This window comes from Mustela lutreola, chromosome 4 (assembly GCF_030435805.1).
Source record: "Mustela lutreola isolate mMusLut2 chromosome 4, mMusLut2.pri, whole genome shotgun sequence".
Taxonomy (NCBI): Eukaryota; Metazoa; Chordata; class Mammalia; order Carnivora; family Mustelidae; genus Mustela; species Mustela lutreola.
The window spans coordinates 153595622-153608538 of NC_081293.1; the positions used below are offsets into that span (position 1 = coordinate 153595622).

At 48.5% G+C, this 12917-nt stretch overlaps 2 protein-coding genes across 4 annotated transcripts in view; both read right to left on the minus strand.

The window, feature by feature from the left end:
• Window positions 1–12917, minus strand: part of HOXA3 (homeobox A3) — a 45776-nt gene that overhangs the window by 25927 nt on the left and 6932 nt on the right. For all 3 annotated transcript variants that reach the window (XM_059171417.1, XM_059171419.1, XM_059171416.1), the window contains exon 2: window positions 7291–7394. The gene's annotated coding sequence lies outside the window, so the exon portion shown is untranslated. The remainder of the gene's footprint in view (window positions 1–7290; window positions 7395–12917) is intronic.
• On the minus strand, window positions 8302–12888 carry HOXA5 (homeobox A5). Its single transcript, XM_059171425.1, has 2 exons — window positions 10327–12888; window positions 8302–9341 (listed from the first exon to the last, which is right to left on the minus strand). The coding sequence occupies exons 1-2, from the start codon at window positions 11219–11221 to the stop codon at window positions 9091–9093; spliced, it is 1146 nt and encodes a 381-aa protein (XP_059027408.1). The 5' UTR covers window positions 11222–12888; the 3' UTR covers window positions 8302–9090.

The following is a 12917-nucleotide window of genomic DNA, read 5'->3' on the forward strand; positions in this document are numbered from 1 at the left end:
AGAAAAAAAAAAAACATGACAAGGAAATTTTGCCATCCTCATGTCATCAGCCTTGAGTACTAGGGTCTTAACTACATCTGTTTAATATTATTTACAGACACTAAAACACAAAATTCATGTTGTTTAGCCTCAGAACCTTCTACTGAGTTTCTATTTTAAAGTATTAACGAGACACAGGCACTGTTTTGTATATGGTTAACCTAAACGAGTTAACTGTGCCTGTGTTTCATGTGGTTCTATTACTTTTGGAAGATGGGCTTACACAGAATCCCCCAAGGCCTGTAACTTGTCTTTGTGGTTCCTATCATAAACACAAACGGAGCCAGGACCACCAAGTGTTATCTCACACACCGACATTTTGACATTTTACTGCAAGATTTATGGCTGTAATAAACAATCTCAGTACCGTTTCTGATCCTTCCACAATCTCTCTTTGCAAGCCATAGCATCATTCCATGGAATCAAATAATCTTCTGAAAAACACTTTAAAAAAACCAAAACCTCTTGCCTTTACATAAGATCCAACACACCAAAGCAAAGCCAGGAAGAGACTAACTCGATTAATAAATAAACTGAAGTTTACCAGCAGCGTCTCGCCGGAGAAAAGATGGGATGCCCTGAAATCGAGCAGAGAGGGAGCGTGCTAATCTTCGCACACCAACTGGCTCCAGTCCCTAGCAGGGTGAAAGCGTTATCCTTTTCTTGGGAAACTGGTGAGCGCATTTGCTCATTTCCACGTGCAGAGATAACATATATTCCCAACAAAAGCTTTCTTAAAATCCCATTAAGTGAAATAACTTTTCATCATGTCCTCGAATCCCAGATGGAAAAGGAGAGCGAAGGGAGTCTAAGGGAGAGGGAGGGCAAGAGGGAGGCAGTGTCTGCAGCCTCGTTTGAATCTGATTTGAATCATTTTGAATATATTTGGACCAGCCTTCCCTCTTGAATGCAACCCTGTCCCAAGTTTCAAAGTGACCGAACAGTGACACCGTGCGCATTTTGTTTCTTATTAATCTTACACATTGACAGTCTTTGTTAAATCACAAGGCGCGCCCTTCACTAGCCGACATTTTCATATTTGTTAGACGCGCTGACCTGAAGTTCACCTCGGCCTTGGACTTTGCGCTTCTAAAAGGTCTATACAGTGTCTTTTAGAGAGCAGGGTGCTTTGCCCAGGTCACTCCTTCTCAGGGAAAACCAAGGGGAAAAGCAAAGGAAATGTAAACGTTATGGAATGTATTGACTGTATTTGTCCTTTGTTCTTTAGAGCGAGTGTTCTCCAGACTGTTCTCTGTCTGAAGCAAGTCTCTGGAGCGCACACGGTAATAGCTGAATTTCAAAATGCCTGATGGTGGCATTTGAGGACTTCCTGAGATCTACAGTAGGCATATGATTTTAGAGAAGCAACACTCTATCAGCCATTCCACCAAGGGACACTTTCCTTGTAGTAGTTTACAATAGTGCACTCAACCCACACATAAGGATTGAAATATGTATCTGGATTAAACATGAATTTTAACCTGAATTGTGTGAGGGGCCTAAAGATAAAACTCCTCCAAATAAAAAAGGTGGGTACTCCAAAAGCAATAACTTCTGCAGGTACTTTAAAATAAAACAAAACAACTTTAAAGCTGGCGAAGGGGTGTCTATGCTTATTGAAGTTGACATGTTTCTAAGGTGTGGCACGCTTTTAACCAATACCACAATAACAAGGTCTTCTTGAAGAGACACATAATTGTCTTGGTGAGTAATAGAGGGGGTTTCAGTTTTCTTCATTTCCCTAGCCCAGATGTGGTGAAGTGTTCATTGCTATAACAGTAACCACCACGGTTGTTTCCTTTTTTCTGTTTTCATCTGGCACACCCCCATCTGGCTTCAAGCTCTTGGCCGGAGTGAAAACTTTACACATTGCACAGTGGAAGCAATCTGATGGCTTCCTTGAAGGCGGTGCTTAGGAAATATTTACATTACCATTAAACGTACCTGGCACCAGCAAATCCAATCAACCAGAATATATTGGGATGATCTTAAATATCCCTGCAAGAGTCCACATTCTGAGTAGTTGAATTAACTCATCTCTAAAGTTAAAAGGGAAAACGTAGAAAAAATTTTCATTTTTCTCTCCTGTTTTCCTACTCTGATTACTTGAAGATCAATACATAGAAAAGGACAATATGTCCCTCCGGAAAACAGATTCTAAAAGCACCAACATTTACAGCTAATATAGGTGCATGAAAAATAAAATATTGTTTAGTTCTCCAGTTGCAATTTACACATGAGGCATGGTTCCAGTTGGCTTCCTTAACACACTACCCCTTTCTTTTCTACACTCCCACCCTTCCTCCTGAACTTGCTTCCCCTCTCCTTAGTTTTTATTCCAAATGTATTTTTAAAGAGTATTTTCAGAAGAAGAGAAGTCCCTCACGGTGGTCTTAAGAACGTGGCCTGGCATTTGTGGATTCCATTTTCCTGTTCAAATGGCATATTCTTTTCAGTTTAGTTATCCCTTATAGATTGTAGCGTTTCTCTTATATACGGTATAGGGGTAACAAGAAACATAATGAAAAATTTCCAACAACAGGAACATTTTCATCATACCAATAAGCATTTTCTCCCTGGTGGAGGGGGGAAGAATCCTGCTCTTTCGGGAGCATTTCCACTTCCTTCCTTCCCTTCCCAGTTCTGAGAACTCTTGCATTTAGTGGATGGAGGTTTCAGAAAAACCATTCTGTGTTTGAAAATTGCAAAGAAGACATTTTGCGAGAAGTGCCTTTGCCTGCCCTTGTTCTCACGCACTTGAGGGATCATTATATGTATGAAAAAGAAAAAGAAACTGTCCAATCAAAATAACAATTTTCAAATAAAGGAAGTGTCCTGCCTAGTTCTCTTGCCTCTGAAGATATGATGAGACCCTGAAAACTTGCTATATTAGTTTTTAAAGGTCCACTGATGAGTTTTGTTTTGAGCTTTTTAATTTTGTGGCAAACTCACAGACTTCTGGTTCTCCAGCATCTAAGGTGTTGGTGTTTCAGTAATCCATGCCTATTTACCTGCTGCTATTCCCTCAGAATGGGAGCGATAATTCAAGATGAAATACAGCATGTATTACTCTTGAAAAGAGGAATTTTCTATCCTTTCCTCCGTAATTGAGGTCATTCAACCACTAGGGTTCACCTGGAGTCCATACCATGATACACGCGTCACTCCGAGCCATTTTATCTTTTGTGCTGATAGTCAAGATCGCAGCTCTAACATTGACATCAAACTCTGTCTGGGCAGATGACTAAGAGTGCTGCACAACATAAACTTTTGACCCTCAACTTTTTGACCCGCAGATGCAACGCACTAGCCGCAAAGATACACAAAGCTGTGCCTCTTCCTTCAGGAGGAAGGGGCCCCCCAGGATCTCAGGGACACCCTGCTTCTGTCACTGCCCTTGGGAGTAAGGGGATGAATTGGATATTTTGGGGTGTTTGTGACTGGGTTTCCTGTCAAATCAGCCTCCTACTTCTTTTTGTCAGCACTTAAATATGAGGGAGATTATTTTCAAAATCACTCATCATCACATTTACAAGGAGAATTTGGAATAGGAGGGTGAAACCTCAAAAAAAAAAAAGTGAAAGAAAAAAGAAAACAGGGAGAAAGCAGGCAGTAGGAGTTGGAGACATTTTTTTCTTTATTTAAAAATAAAGATGCAGCCTTAATTGTTGGGAGAGCTGGCCCAGGCAGGCGAGTTGACTGTGAACTTGTACTAAAGCGTGCTCTGCTGGCGATTCCTAGGGTGTGCAGATTTATCTTCTCTGCATTTACTTAACCCGGCAGTGAACTGCACGGGCGTCATTTGTTAGGCGATGACAGACTTCACCTCCAGCAAGGGCTGCTTCACAAAATCGCAATAATTACCCAATAACCTTCATAACAAATATTATTATTGAAAAGACTGGTTTGTGGGGAGGGGACCTGGTGGAAGAAGGACCGCTTTCTTTGTGAAAAACACCAAACAAAACAGACCTAGGCAGATCTAGGAGTTCTGGGGTTTAGAATGGCCAGGACTGTGGTTCCCCTCTCCTCTGTGGGTGGGAACCTCAGCTGACCCCCTCAGCCTTGTCTGGAAGCCCCGTTTATAGTTTTGTCATTGACTAGAAAGAAATTCTGCCTTAGAAGCCAAGGGGATGGAGCCCACAACGTTCTGCACTCTCCATGGTGGGCAAACCTCAGACTCCGAGCTAAAGCAGGGGAGAGGCTTTGAAGGGCATCTTTTAAGCTAAAAGGATTGTTTTCCTCTTTAATATCCCATCTTTCAGGATATAATTTGCTCTCCCCCTCACTAATTGTTTGGATATAATACTCTTCACATCTCAACAAATAAACATGACTCTATTTCTGGTAGAAAATTCTGTCCCGCTCTCCCAAAGCCGCCAACAATGAAGCAGGCGAAAGAGCTGGAGAAAAGGAATCTCGGCATAATGTTGTGAAATTAGACCATGGAAACCCTAACAAACCCCTAAGTAAGTGTGACCAGAAGCTTCCTATTATATTTATAGTTCAGGAAATATTGCCTCTGCGGCTTGTAGAAACAAACAAGGCCCTGCACATACAGGACACCTTCTCCTTTTACAAGATGAGGAGCACAGACAGACACTTCTGCCACCGGCTGAGGCTGGATGTCTTCATAAAGCCCTTAATGACAGAGATTTTTTTCCTAAGTAAGTTCCTCTGCAAAACAACACCAAAGAAGGCACAAGAAGAAATAACTTATCTACAAAATGAGCAGATAACCAGCCATCCTCCCTATTATGCTTCCTATGAAAATAAGAAGAAAAAAATTTCTCCAATAACGCTCACATAGGTCTGACTGAATGCTGTATTTTTAAAAAGTCATTTAACTCCTTGTGACTTAATCTGCCCTCTTAAGAACTCTGAACTTTTATGAAGATTACAACAGACAGAAATAAGCAAGTTGACAGTATATATAGCCTGCATTTTTTTTTTTCAATTCACAGGAAAGATTCCCTACAGTAGGGAATACTGGATATCAGTCTAACAGCCTTTCTGCCCATTCCCCACCCAGGGTGGGATGTGGCCACGGAGGTGGAGGTGATGTGGACGCTTCCTTTTGGGCAAGTTACTCAAATGAACCTGCCAGAGCCCTATGGCTCTTTTTTTCTGCTACTAATTTTAGTCACCAAGAAATCACTCAAGCAAGATCACCAAATGAGTGACTAAAAGAAAAACTTAACCCAATATTTTCCAGTAAAGAACTCAAAAGTCAGAGCAGCAAAACAAAAACTCCAGAATTCTCACAGACACCAAAATGACAAAAGAGAACCCAAAGAGAGTTTATATTCTGGTTCCCACTAAGATGCGGACATATCTTCCTGAGTGCTGAAATACCAGTACTTTAACAGGTCACGCAGGGTGACTTCAGGGATTTGCCTTGCCACTATGTCAGAGAACTGGGACTTGTGGGAGGGTTTTGATTTTTTAAAAAAACTTCCCAGTTTTGTTTTTTGGACCTCTGACTTTGGGGACCAACTGTGGGACTTATGCTGAGTTTAAGTGGCCTCTGCACAATAAAGTTTGTTGAAATTCCCAAACTATACCTTAATTTTTTTTTCACTTTAAGCCATTAGCAAATATCATTACCAATTAGCACTTGCAGAAAACTATCTGGCTCCTAAGGAGAAAAGCATTTGGAGACAGAAGTTTCTATTTTTAAATTTCACTTCTGAGCTGGAGAATTTGGCTTAATTCTTCAGGCTGAGTGGGGGGAATCTGCTAAGTCTCTGGTGGGTACCCATCCAGAGAAAGACCCCTGCACAGGCCACAGCATCCCCAGTCACTTTGCCACTGAAGAATATGAGGCTTTGGGCCAGAGGGGGTGGTGGCTGAGGCCAAGTTGGAACTGGACCCAGGAAAAAAATTATTTCACCTTACTTCACTGTTGGTGCAATATTGGGAACTGTTTTGGAAATCATAGATTATGTAAATTTCCTGGGATCAAACAGAAAGAGCAGCTAACAAAAGAAAGGCGGAAATCTCCTACTGACAAACGACCAATTTCTTCCCTAAACTATCCTTTATGAGGTGTCAGGAAAAACAACCTAATGGCTCTGGGGACTTTTAAGTTGGGCATTGAAGACACCTAGACTTCCCCCAAAACTTTAGGGCGCATTTTGGAAGACAGAATTTGTCTGTATGTTGAGGGGAAGTAAATTTCTCTAATCTTTAGTGTTACCTAGGGGGACCCCTAAGTTGCCTTTTGAGCGCCCTGTGCCTGCAGGTCTTAATTCTACAAAGGAGGAGAGGAAAAGGAAAGAAGAGAGGGAGAAGAAAGGGAAGGCGGAAGAAAAGAAAGCCTTTAACTCCTTTCATTTAGCCTGGGGATTCAAAGACTAAAGTTAAATCCGGCCATAAAGTTTATTGCTTCAGACTCACAGGCGGGTGAGAACAGTCCCACCGAAATAAAAAGAACGTGCAGGCAAACAAGGTTCAGGGCCTGGTCCCGGGTTGGGGGGGGTGGCGGGGGCGGGGAGGGGGTCGAGCTCTCCCCCTCCCCCCCCCAGGTGGGGACCCGCAGTCCCCACAGTCCTGGGCTCGGCCTGGCCACCCAGGGGCCCAGCCTGAAGGTGCTGCCCGCGCCTCGCCGGCCTCTGCCACCCTCCGGCTCTCTGAGAGCCGGCCTGAAACTCGGCCCCGAAGGCAGCCGCCTCAATTCAGGGCTGCCAAATGACCTCGGCCCGCGAAGACATATTGCCACAGCCCCGTAAGGAATCCCGCCAGAGTCCGCCTCGGCCCTGCCTGGGCCTTTCTTTCAAACTCCGAGCACTCCTCAGCGCAGCGCGGCCCTCGGCGCCCGTGGCCGGCGCCCCACTGTCTCCCAGCCCCCACCCTAGGGCCCCGCTGCCCCCCGACGAGCCAGCCCCGCCAGCCCCCGGAATGGGGGTCTTGGCCTTGCCAAGGCTCCGCACACAGGCCCATTCGCACACAAAAATCATCTTTTGCACGCCGGCTAGAGCAGCGGAAGTCATTAACATTCGCGGTTGTGCAGCAATTAAAGTTAGGCCTGGGGACGCGGCGGCCACAGGCGCTTTTCACCGGGGTGCCTCCGCAGAGCTGGCTCCCGGCGCTGCTAATGTGGGCAGAGGAGAAGTGGGCTCTGCCCTTTTGAATTCAGAGGCAACCTCAGAGTTATTGAACCAGAGAGAGAGAGAGAGAGAGAGAGAGAGATGGAGGAAGAAAGTTTCCAGAGTACAAATAAACTTGAAAGCGCTCAGGAGGCGAGCTTACCTTAACTCGGAGGGAGCCATGTTTCAGAGAGTTTTGAGAACTTGTGGTTTGGACACTTCTGGACCTAAAATTGACAATTTGAATGACCAGGCGGCACACGTAGCCTGCAAAAGAGTCAAATGGAGTCCAGCGTCAGTGAGATTATATGTTATGTGGTATATAATGTTGGATGTCAACTCCCCAAAACCATAAAACTTACTTTAATGGCCCCACGTGACGTTTTATAGCCAGTGAGCCGATCTGTCTGTGCTATGGATGATTTTACGATCTAATTCATAGACAAAACCCTATTCATTTGGCACCCAAATGTCATATAGCCGGAACTGGGGCTTATAAAGTTTACTGTTTTATAACTTTTAAAAGGAAAGACGGCATCAGTGTAAGCAGTCGGTAAATGTGCAAATCTCTAGTTGCACTTTAGCTGCTCTGAGGAGTTTCCCATTCGAGCTAGGATGGGGTAAGTACCTTCCATTTGTAGCAAATTAATTGTAGCAAAAGAAGCCAACTGAGCTCAGGGTGAGGAAGGGGAAGGGGTGCCTGGGTGGGTTAGGGGCAGAGGGTCTGGGAGCCACAGCCCGGCGCAGCCTCTTCAGCAAGTGGAGGCCTAGGATGACCTTAGGAAAGAGTCATCCTCTGTGTGGGCCCTGAGGGCAACTAACAAAGCCCTGTGCTTGTGCTCCTTTCTCTCTCTTCCTCTTTTCTTTCCTTTTTTTTTTTTTTTCTTTTCTTTCTTTCTTTTTTTTTTTCTTTCCTGGTACCCAGCAAGTTAGCTTGGTTTCCTCAGAGATGGGTAGGTTGGACTCAGGCTTTGGAACCACCTACAGCTTTTCCACCTTCTGCCCTGAACTCTGATGGGTCAGAGTTAGTAAGGTCGCGGGTCAGGGTGTTGGTCTGAGGCCTCCTTGCACAGGCAGGCTGCTCAGGTAGCCTCAGACTCACTGCCTTCCAGCACTAGACAGACACAAGAGCAGAAAGAGCCGCTTGCTGTTTTGGCACAAACCAGACCAAGAGAACTTACAATAGAAAGTTTATTTTTTTGTTTTTGTTTCCAGTCAGTATTTTTTCCTTAAAAACAAATACAAAAAAAAAAAAAAAAAAAAGCTGATCACAGTTTGCTTAAACAGCCAGACTCGGACAATATTTGTAACTTTGTTCACAAAAACATACATCACTGAAGCTGCGCTTATGAGAGCCACTTCCAGAGTTCGTGCAAAGGGTCCTACAAAGGCACGCAGGGACACACCGCTCGGAGTCACAGTTTTCGTCACAGAGCCACTAGTCACTACACGTCAAACAAGTTAAGTTGTGTCTCATCAAGTCACCTCTACAACAGCATTAATTACACAAGGAATATAGGTAGTTTGAATAAAAATATCTTTAACAGCTTGGAGCTGTTGAGACAGGAACACTTCCACTCACATGCACAGTTAAACAACTGGAGTGCAACACACAACATTGGCACTAAACGAGGTTGAAGGGGGACTTTTTTGTGTGTTTTTTTTTCTCTTTTTTGTTTTAGTTACTTCAAGTAACACAGCTTGCTTCATATAAATAAGTTAAAACATCTATTTTTTTTTTTTCAAGACAAAGCCATTCAGGACAAAGAGATGAACAGAAAGCAGATCTACTTATACAAGCGCTATAATGGCAATAAACAGGCTCATGATTAAAAGATGAATTAGGGCAACGAGAACAGGGCTTCTTCACAGAAGGAACACAAGGGAGTTTCAGAAAGTCACCTTAGTACTGACACTACGCGGGATCCGCTAATACTGCTCAGTACTTTAAACGCTCAAATACTCAGGGGCGGAAGGCCCCTCCCGCCGCCGCCATGCTCATGCTTTTCAGCTTATTATCTTTTTTCCACTTCATTCTCCGGTTTTGGAACCAGATTTTAATTTGTCTCTCAGAGAGGCAAAGAGCATGTGCTATTTCAATCCTTCTTCGGCGGGTCAGGTAGCGGTTGAAGTGGAACTCCTTCTCCAGCTCCAGGGTCTGGTAGCGCGTGTAGGCCGTCCGGGCCCTTTTGCCTTCCGGGCCGCCTATGTTGTCTGCAACAGAAAAGTCAGCGATTTAGCCACGAACTCCTCAGCCCCCGGTTACCCAAGTCGAGCCAGGGTCCTGAGCAGGAACAGGGGGGAAAGCTCAACAAGTCCTCTCTCCTAGCACGCCCACCCCTCCCGAATTTCCTTCCCTCTTCCTTTCTAGAGAGAAAACAATACAATTTGGACTCTGGGAACAATCGGCCCATCTGAGGCTGGAGCCGCGTCCCGGAGGATCGCCCGGCTTTCCTTCACCCCTCTCCTGCCCTCTGGCCCTGCCCCTGGAGTCCCGAGGCCGGGCACAGCCCTCCCAGGCAGCCCACCTCTCAGAAACCCACAGAAGCAAGGCCCTTCCCTAAGCGCCCAAGTGGCCTCCAGGTCACCCTCCCTTAAAGTTCCAGCCCCGCGAGCCGCCTTCTGTTCCAGCCTGCACGCTTGGGGCGCCTCTTTCTTTTTCTTCCCCTTTCCTGCTGTCCCTTCTGCTCCCAAACTTCAGAATCCCGCCGGCTCTCGCCTCGATTATTCACCCCCCCAAGCCCCTTTTCGGGGACTCTAATTAGTAACGCTGTTTCCCCAGCGTAGCCCTCCTCATAAATTATCCACCCTGACAAGCCCGATTCACGGCCCCTACTGCCATCCTCTACCTCTCTGCGCCCTGCTCCGCTGGCCTGACCCGGGAGCGCGTTCCAAGGCGCTGGGGTTCGATATGGGATTTCTCCTCCCCCCCCCCCGCCCGGTTCCAACATCTAGATTTGCCTGGCCAACGGCCCTTCTCCTCCCCACCCCCCCGCCCCCACTTGCGAGCGTTGGGCACTGCAGAGAAGAGAAGGTGGAAGGAGGAAGGCAGGGGAAGGAGAACGGCGGGGAGAGACTCCACAGGGCTGGGAGAGGCAAGACCAGGGGAGAGATGGGGAGAGAAGGCGGTAAAGGAGAGACGGGGGACCGAGAGCCGCGCCCCCGCGGCCGCGTGGATTTAGAAAAAGGCTGGCTTTACCATGACTTATGTGCAGCTTGCGCATCCAGGGGTAGATCTGGGGTTGGGCGGGCGGCGCCGGGCTCGGCTCGCTCTGCGCGCCCGCCTGCTCGCTGCTGGCGGGGGCGTCCTCCTCGGCTCCGGACGCCGTGCCAACCCCCTCTCTGCTGCTGATGTGGGTGCTGCCGGCGTTGGCCGAGGCGCCGCTGGAGTTGCCCAGGGAGTTTTTCCCGCCGTGGTGGCTGTCGCTGCCGGGCGAGGGGGCCACGGCGGAGCAGGGCAGCGGGTCGGGCGGAGGCGAGTGCGTGGACGTGGCCGGCTGGCTGTACCTGGGCTCGGCAGGCGCCGCGCTGGCGCCGGCCGCGTAGCTGCGGGCGCGCTCCCCGGAGCCAAAGTGGCCGGAGCCTGAGCGGCCGACGCTGAGATCCATGCCATTGTAGCCGTAGCCGTACCTGCCGGAGTGCATGCTCGCCGAGTCCCTGAATTGCTCGCTCACGGAACTATGATCTCCATAATTATGCAACTGGTAGTCCGGGCCATTTGGATAGCGACCGCAAAATGAGTTTACAAAATAAGAGCTCATTTGTTTTTTGATATGTGTGCTTGATTTGTGGCTCGCGGTCGTTTGTGCGTCTATAGCACCCTTGCACAATTTATGATGAATTATGGAAATGACTGGGACATGTACTTGGTTCCCTCCTACGTAGGCACCCAAATATGGGGTACGACTTCGAATCACGTGCTTTTGTTGTCCAGTCGTAAATCCTGCCTGATGACCTCTAGAGGTAAACTCGTGCACTAATGGGGGAGTTGGGTGGAGGCGAGAGGGGTGGCGCGCGCGCCCCAGGCGCGTGCCCGCCACCCGCCGCCGCCGTTCAGTCGGACTCGAGCGCCACCCGCTGGAGGCAGGGCGCATCGCTCCGCTTCCGACCCAGGGCTGCAAGGGCCGGGGTCGAATTGAGGTTACAGCCCATTATGGCAAAATTATTGCATTTCCCTCGCAGTTCCATTAGGATGTACCAATTGTGAGGCTGTCAGCTGCCGATCGCACGTCCGGCGAGGATGCAGAGGATTGGGGGGGAGATGGTGACTTGGATTTTATTTACAACAACTTTATTTCCCCGCTGTGCAGCCCCTCTTATTTTTGTGTCGAGGTTGGGGTCGGTTCTGCCCGTCGTGCCGGCAGCTCTGAAATTTGAAAATACAGATATCACCTTCGGGGATGGGGGGAGGCCATTTAGCCAATTGGAGAAATAAATCCTGCCCGCAGCAGCAGCTACAATTACGGCTCTGTTTTTCTGTGAGTGCATGAGGGACAGCGTCCCTGCCGCTCTTAAATGACAGGCGTCTATTAAAGATAGCTTTTGTGTAGTGTTTCTCCGAGGCGAGGTCAAATTCCATACACTTTTATAACCGGAGTCGATTTTTCTTTCGTGTAAATATGGTTTTCGTGTCATTAGTTCGCTATTTGATTTGCTTTAAGTATCCAATCTGGAGAATCTTCCCCACCAGGTCCCTTTCCTCGAGGCAGCCGGGCCCCAAGTCGGAGGGTTCTCGCTGAACCCACCGAGTGGGCCCAGACTCCCCGCAGCCACAGGAGCTGCTGGGAGGCTGGGGATCCTTGGGCCGAATTATTAGGGTCTGGCTTACACCTCCAGGAGTAAGATGAGGGTGCTAATGGAAACATTTCGTGGCAGTGCCTAGTATCTGCGTAGATATTTTCCCCGGTCCTGAAAGACGAAAGTAAATCACAAACACAGCCGAAAGGCCTGGGGAGTACTTCCCGCTGGAGGCTGAGCGTCGCGGGCACCCCTGGCACATTTGGAAACCAGGACTTTTGCCGTTCCCAGGGTCCTGAGCCGCCTCCTTAGGTCCTGAAAGCCACTGTGGTAGAAGCGCAGGCACTATCGGAGGCGGGGATCCGGGATCCGGAGCTGGAGCCTTCGGGAGCCCAGTCTCTCCGGGGGCTGTAAAGTTCCGCTCGCGCCCAGGTTAGGTCCGCTCGGCTGAGGCTGCTTCTCTTCCACGGACCGTTGCGCGCGCGGGGCCGAGAAGGAGGCTGTCTCAGGGTCCCCTTTGTTCCTCACGCTTCTTCCTGTCTAGGAGCGGCCTGGGATGCCACGGTAGTGCTGGGGCCCCAGCCTTTAGGCCCCCTCTTTCCAGTGGCCTGAGTCGATTCGGTGGTGACCTCCGCGACTTGGTGGCGAGGGACCGAGGCGGAAACGCCCAGACACCAAAATGGGCTCGACCCAGGTTCTTTCCTCTCCAGCAACCCCGCGTCCCGAGCTCAGGGGCACGCAAAGGCGCTGGCACAAGAGCCGGGGACGAAATCGGGGAGCGCCCTGGGATCCGGAGCCGACTAGGGCAGCCTTGGAGAGCGGGACTGTATGTGCAGTGCGCCCCGCTCCACTGCTGGGATTGGCTGTGTGTAGATTTTTTTTTTTTTTTTTTTGGTAAGAAATAAATGCTCAGGCGTTTGAAAAGCTCCTGCTCCCCTGCAGCTGCAGAAGCCCCCCGGATGGGAGCAGGCAGGGGAGAAAAGTTGGGGAGCAGGCGAAGGCAAAGGGGCAAAGCCGAGGGAGGTTGCGGCGCTGGCCTGGTCCCTGCCCAGG

Excerpts from the sequence above, each read along its gene's own strand:
- HOXA5 (XM_059171425.1), bottom strand. The coding sequence starts at position 11,221 with ATGCGCCCTGCCTCCAGCGGGTGGCGCTCGAGTCCGACTGAACGGCGG. Across the intron at positions 9,342-10,326 it reads CAAGCTGCACATAAGTCATG|ACAACATAGGCGGCCCGGAA; the intron begins GTAAAGCCAGCC and ends TTTCTGTTGCAG.